The 7280-nt window shown below is 39.0% G+C and overlaps 1 protein-coding gene across 1 annotated transcript; it reads right to left on the reverse strand.

Annotated features, from left to right (window-relative positions):
* Positions 1 to 219: 219 nt before the first annotated feature.
* PTHLH (parathyroid hormone like hormone) lies at positions 220 to 6882 on the reverse strand. The gene is made up of 2 exons (XM_065397439.1): positions 6782 to 6882; positions 220 to 646 (listed from the first exon to the last, which is right to left on the reverse strand). Exons 1-2 carry the CDS (start codon positions 6880 to 6882, stop codon positions 220 to 222), a joined length of 528 nt encoding a protein of 175 aa, XP_065253511.1.
* Between the last annotated feature and the right edge of the window lie 398 nt (positions 6883 to 7280).

Here is a 7280-nt window from a genome sequence, read left to right on the forward strand (position 1 = left end):
CTTAACTTCTGTACCTCAGTTTCCCCAGCTGTAAAATGGGAATAACACTTACCTTTGTAAAGTGCTTTGTGGTTGCACAACATTTTGAAATGTCCTAAATTTTTTTATTAATTTATTTATTATAAAATTCCAGATTTGTGTGAGGCAGAGGTAAAATGTAACAATTCCAATAAATAAACAAAATATATGGCGTGTCTCCCTGGTAAGGATAAAGCATGATTACCTTAAATTGTGATCATGTGTAGTACCAGAGATGTCCAAGAGGGGGACCCCTTCATTACCATTACCAGACCCTCTAGAATTTGGCCATGCTGAGCGGGTTCGCCTCTTTTTCTTTTCTTGTTCCTTGCGTTTTCCAGGCTTTGGTTTCTTCTTCTTTCCCGGTGTCTTCAGGGGCTGCTCTTTGTATGTCTGAGCTTTGTTTGTCTCCTGAGTTAGGTATTTACCCTCATCTTCACTGCCACATCGGACAGGGTAGTTCTTTGTGTTAGTCGGAGGCTTAGGGTTTGGAGAAACTTCTGAAGTAGCCCGGATCTCTGCTGTGTTAACACCTTCAATGAGATTTTGAAGGAAGATCCTCCTTCGTAGATCTTGGATAGACTTCCCTTTGTCATGCAGTAGCTGATGCTCTGATACAGCTCTTTTGCTAAAAGAAAAAGAGCAGGGAGAAAAAGATATTTTATAATTTCATTATCAGCCAAAACTTGGCAAAACTCATCTCTCCTCTGGCAGCTGTAGCCACAGTGAGCAGTGAACCAACTTTCCAGCTCTTAGTGTACCTTGCTAATTCAGTGCTGGAGCAATTTCTTGTCAGAGTAGCTGTTCCCTGCAGAGAGGGAAAGGACCTAAGCCAGTAATAATTCTCTCTGGACCCATCACACACCACTGGACCTGTGGGTGAATTAGTCAATGCTCTGTTCTAGGAAAGCATTTCTTAATGGTACAAGGCATTCTATCTAGGCACTAAAACAAGGAAGGCAGTTGCCAAAGTTAGGAAAAGAAAGGAACCAGATAATGGAGCACTGCAGTCACATAAGAAAGGGAATAATAAACACCTGCAGTGAAACCTGAACCTCTTTTTATGCAACATTGTTTTAATAACTTTCTTCTGCCCCATCATATACTTTAAAAAAATACACACCTTACTTTTAAGTTTCAATAAGTGTAACTGCTGGTATTTTCTTTATGGCAAAATTTTCAAACTTGAGTGCCTAAAATTTAGGCAACCTATAACCATATTTAGACACCTAAACAAGTGGCTTGACGTTCAGAAATTGTGAGCACCTAGCAGCTCCCATTTACTTCAGCCAATACTAGATATGGATTTAAGTGGATTTAGGAACCCAAGTTTGAAAATTTTGACCTGAATTTCTGGTATTCTCTATTTTCTCTTGTGCATTGTTCCAGTCCATTTCTGTGGTTCCCCTCACCCTTTTCTTTGCATCTCTGTTCGTTATGATTCTTCCCTGACATTCTTCTAAAGCTCCTATATTTGTCCCTTTTTATTGTTCATTGTGGCTGACATTTTGGTTCATTGGAACTCTTAACCTATATCTGTTTTTGAGGAGTTGGGAGATGATTTAACTAGAAGCCCTGCCAATGGTTCATACTTGGCTAACAAGGTATGGTCATCAGAAACCTTTGAGAAAGGATGGTCCAAGAGCTGTCTGGCCAATGAATAACCATGAGAAAATACATATTTTTTCCTTAATGCAGGGTGGATGCACCCCTGCACTGTGAACCACAAAAGCATATGAGGTGGGCTTATAGTTATGTTCCCATGACTGCTAAAACCCATAGTCCTTCCAGCTTGCTTTACCTCAGTGTGCTGAGACAGGCTATGCATCCTCTTTTATTGTATCAGGGTGCTACCTGTGATTGGACCCACTCTAACCAAAGAAAATGAATTAATTGCCTTGCCTTGCCTGTTGTACAGTAATTTCGTCTGTAGCTGATGCAGTTTCTGAATATGGATGAGCAGGGAGAAGACCGATAACTGTCTCAGAGAATATTATCCCCAACTATCCTACTATACTGTGGAGTTTCAAAATGTGGTGCGGTATAACTATACACCAAATGATTGAGCGAGGTCTGTAATTTGTTACCTTCAGTCCCTTCTGAGCTGGCTGCCATATGTTGTGGCCTTCCAATGTAGTCAATACTAGAGCTGTTGGAAGTTAGCATCTTCACGTAGTATAAGTTTATGAGAGCATCTCCTTTGCTTTTTATCCATGTAGATCATCACACCCTGAGTTTTTGGTTCAAATGATCCCAAATCTCAAAGTGAAATTCAGTTCAAAATGCCAACTTTTCCTGGCTCCACAATAACATTATGAATTGATCATTATTTTGCTGCAAAGCTATATAGTGGGTATATTTGCTCAACACGGGTCCTAGATTTGCTCAAAAGAGTCGAGTAAGTCTTTTGCTAAACATTCTCAGAGTTTCAAGAAACCGGTAGCCAGGTGAGTTTCAGGGGACTTGTGATTTTTGTGCAAGTAGATCATACTCTTCTATTGAACACTTCTAAGCAAAAATAACATGGCCTGATACTGAGTTGGTGTAAAGGGACACAGCTTCATTCACTTCTGTGGAGCTGCAATCATTTACACTGGCTCAGGATCTGGCCTATCAGAAAAAATATGTAATCAGTAATCATCCATTCTGCAAAACTCTTCCTGTGATGCTACTCCAATCCTTCTAATGGCCTATATCAGGTACATACCCACAGTCACTCTGATGCTCTGTCTTGTACACCTTACTTCATAGCCATAACCAGCAAAGGTTGGCTACTAATTACCTCCTTGCTTAGATCAATCTGACTTGCAAATGTCAAATGTTAAAACCAGCATCTTGCGCTCATCTGACTGTGGCAAACTTCTGTCATGTTTCTCAATCTGTCCACTGTGACTCACATTACTTTACTAACTAAAGAACTGTATTTTCCCAGGATGCTTTCATGGGAAATGTAGTTATCATTCCACCCTCCTCATTTATAAAAAGCATACAAAATCTTAGTGCTTTACTGAGTTTAAAATAGTATGCCTCATATGAAAAGCTTTCCTACTGCCTCTTATAAACTACCAGGGATAATTGCTTTTATCACAGAACACAAAGCTGCCTTAATCCTCTACTGTATATTTAGTCAATTTACTCACTGTTACAAAATCTTGAATCTTAAAATCTTGTTATTAAGAACTCTTGATTATCTATGTAAAATGGAATTACTTTTCAGTCTAAACCTAGAGTACACACAATACAACCAAACAGCATTACAAGACCCACTTCTTATTTGAGTGTAGATTTCCATTATAATCCATGAATTGACATGTGAATGGATGCAGTGCCAGGAAGGGGTGGGTTTCAATTTAAATGTCTGTCTGATATTTAGCATGCAAATCTGGCCCCAAACAACATTCTGCTGTTCCACGCGACTGTATAATATTACACAGAGTTATATTTCACATGACTTTTATTACCCAGCCAGACTTGAAGATTACATTTTGTCTCCCAGTTTCCTTTGGGAAATTTCTGTTTCACAATATACAAAGTGAAAAATATGTAGCAAATATAAATCTCCTCCCCCCATTACCAACCCCAACCTAGCTGCTCAAGTAACTCCTTTGTTTGTAAACCCAAGGAAAACAACTTGCTGCAGAAGGTTCATGTACGAAAGTCCTTTAGAGAAGTGTCCCATAACACAGGTACAGGTATCAACAATGTGATGAAAAGTCCCCATCTTTCCCCTCCCCCCCCCTCCTCATCATTCACAGTAAGGAAAGTGGTGGAGTCTTGAATGTGTGTATTCAGTTACTGGTATTAGTTGTATATGACAAATAATATATTTACAAGAAAAATTTTGTAGTACTAGCAAGCAACACAGTTAGGAAATATTAGGATGTTAGGGATAGGATGACCCACTAGAGGTCCCTTCCATCCTTCTATGAAATATGCTTCTAAATGAAAGGAAAACAGTCTGACCCCAAACCAAATGCAGTAAATGTTAAGCTAACATGTGGGTAAGCACTTTTGAGAGAAAGATGTAGATCATGGTTTCTGTTTGCTCAAAGTGCCCAGACGAATTATTGTATACAAGAACGTTCTATATACCTATGTAGCTAACTAGTCTTATATCTCATTATGGAAAAAAGTACTTCGGCTTAAATACTATGAATCCAGGACTTGTGAACATTCTGATTTCCAAAATGTTACTTTTGGGTCACTATTTCCCCCTCTCCCCCCCCAATTAATTCATTCTTAGAAAGTTTTGTTCACTTTTTTTTTTTAATCTTGTGTTAGTAGCAAAGAGTCAACTTTCTGTCTCAAGTTTTTTAAATTAAATCATTCATTATTGAATCATTATCGTACTTCAATGTTCATTTGGGGCCTGATTCAAAGCTCATCTAAATCAGTGGAAAGATTTCAATTGGCTCTGGATCTAGCCCTTAAGGAGGTATCCTGCCAAGGGCTGAGTGCCCTCAGCTCTCGTTGACTCCACTGGGAGTTGAGGGTGCTCAGCCCATCTCAGAAGTGAGCGCACCGTTTATGCTAAGGGAAAAATATTTGAAACTAGGGTGATCAGATGTCTCGATTTTATAGGGACAATCCTGATATTTGGGGCTTTTTCTTATATAGGCTCCTATTACCCCCGCATCCCCTGTCCCGATTTTTCACACTTGCTGTCTGGTCACCCTATTTGAAACAGACTTGGAGATGTGGTGATGCAATGTCTAGGCATGCTGATAAAAATATCTAATTTCTCTTTGAGTCATTGCTTGTTTTCCAGAAACTTCTTTAACAGCTAAAACATTTGTATAACATTTAATGGGCCCTACAATCTGTACTCAGGCAAACTTCCCATTGGTTTCAATGGGAGGTTTGCCTGCATAAGAACTGCAGAATGGGGCCTATGATTTAGGGTTTTTTTGGCTATATTAATGTGTCTAATTTCATCTACTACTGATTTAAGCCCTCACTGGAAACCTATGTCTATACTTGAGGCGAGTTATTAACCATTAGCTCTAGGAATGGTTTGTGGTGATATTAAAACAGGGTGTATGTTTGCATGTGGTGTTGGTGTTTGTGCTGTACCCACAAACAAAACTACATGAATGCCACTGACTGACAGCTAAATGGTTTCTTGAGTGCGTTTTACGTGCTATACAAAAAGGGAATCAAGAAAAGCTTTTTGACAACTTAGCACCTATTTTTTCATCCCATGATTTGGAGGGTGGAGGAAAACCGGAAGGGATGTATTTAATCTTGGCATATATAAGTACTGTACTCAAAAAGATAACAGGTATTTCTTATCAAATCTTAATTTAAGCAAAAGTTGGCTCAGTTCCAATTCAAAGATTCTTAGCCAAGGAAATAGAGTATTTAATTGTGCTTTATTTTTTATTTACATGAATCCACACATGGATTCTCTGCACAGCTGATGAGAATAAAATGGTTTCAAAACAAAACACAAAATAGTTCAAGGGTAGTTTGCAGCAGTGCAAACTAGCAAATGTTAATAGGAAGAATACACTGTAGCTTTATCATCAGTACAGTGAACACAATTTGCCCTAGGAGGTTTATAATAGACTTCCATTTGGTGCCAAAGTTCAGACATGTCTCAAGTCATTTCACTTAGGGGATTTATTTGCTTTTCAAATGATAATAGAGGAAATGATATATGGAACACTTGTCCTGAAATACATACATGAGCACTTATAAGGAAACCCTTTTGAAGTTGATTACATGTACAGTATGTGACACTTTCCTCTAAACATTCTTGACAGGGTTTTCTAATTCATTCTCTCTCTCTCTCTCTCTCCAGTCTGACTCTTGCTTCTGAACGGGATAGAAACGTCAAGTCTTGTCAGCTGCCTTTTAACCCTTTGACACCCCCCCCCCCAGTGTACAGCTTGAAGTGTTCCTGCCATAAAATATCTGATACAGATCAGTTAACTAAATGTCTACAGAGAGTAAGTAACATAGCTACATGTGTAGGCTATTGATCCAGATCACTTCTGTGGTTTCTTTTCTAGACTTAGCTTACAGTACAGTGATATCTATGTTGATGATTACTGGAGGGATAAGGGGGTCATTTCCTGAGCAAAATATCTCAAATCAGATTGTCATCTATCTACAAAATGCTTCTGTCTCCAGGTCAGTTATTTGGCTCCAACTGATGAAATTATTGCAAAGTGGCACAAGTCCAAAGAAAATATTTCTATATTTAATTTTTATTATATTCCCGGCTACCATATCTCTTTCTTGAGCTATATCAATACCTGTACTGGATCTACACGAATACAGACATATTGACATTCCAGTATATAATTTACACTTGTTAGGTAAAATAACTTCTCTCGTTTAAAAAAACCTCTCTCATTTGTCTGTCGTGGTGTGAATAGATCTACATACAATCATCCATATGTTTGGCTGTTTTATATACACTTCGGCTCCTGAGGGTAAAGCACACTTTTTTCCTAAGTGTCTTTAAAGTCAGGGAGAATTGAAAAGTGCTGTAAATCCCTTGTAATTAATTAAAGTGGGTGAGCATGTAAACTGTTCTTTATCTATTGCTTAACCAAAACTGATTGTAAAATACCTGGTCCAGGTAATTCTGAAGCCACTCCGGTAAAGAACTCCAGCAGGTAACAGAAAAATGCAATTGCTAGGGCGCTTAGAACATACAGGGAGCCCCGCTGCATGTTGTAACATTACGGTAGCTGTATACACAGACAGATTTCTCACACCTCCCCCCCAAGTAATCAGTCAGAAAGAAACTTACAGTCTGCGGCTGGTCCCCTCTAGTGATCTCCCATAACAGGGGACAGAATAACTCAGCAGGAAGACTGCGAAACTCCAATGCTGGAACAGTTTAGTGACCATTGTATCCTCTCGGTTTTGGAACCTGCAACGAAAGGAAAATGAGTCCAGTGATACATACTCCGGCTTCTTTCTAAAATAGCAGCTGCTGAGGACTACACCATCTCCTCCGAAGTTGCAAAAGAAAAACAAACTTTCTTGACTCTCGGCAGCTCTCACTTCTTAGAGATCAGCTGCTCCAAACTTTGTGAGCGCGCTCTCTCTCCCTCTCTCCAAAAATAATCAGAGGCAATTCCTCTCTTAAATACTAATAAAAATGAACTGGTTTGTATATGAATCGGGCTAAGGAGTGTGTTTACATGTCTCCCATAGCAATGTTTAATTAATCTGGCAAGCTGCTATCTCAGGGGTTTGTGTTACAGGGCAAACCCTCTTTTCAGAGAGGGGGGAAAATTCCTCAA

Source organism: Emys orbicularis, chromosome 1 (assembly GCF_028017835.1).
Source record: "Emys orbicularis isolate rEmyOrb1 chromosome 1, rEmyOrb1.hap1, whole genome shotgun sequence".
Classification (NCBI taxonomy): Eukaryota; Metazoa; Chordata; order Testudines; family Emydidae; genus Emys; species Emys orbicularis.

Coding starts and splice junctions, on each gene's coding strand:
- PTHLH (XM_065397439.1), bottom strand. CDS start 6,882: ATGGTCACTAAACTGTTCCAGCATTGGAGTTTCGCAGTCTTCCTGCTG. Junction 647..6,781: donor GAGGGGACCAGCCGCAGACT/GTAAGTTTCTTT, acceptor TTTTTCTTTTAG/CAAAAGAGCTGTATCAGAGC.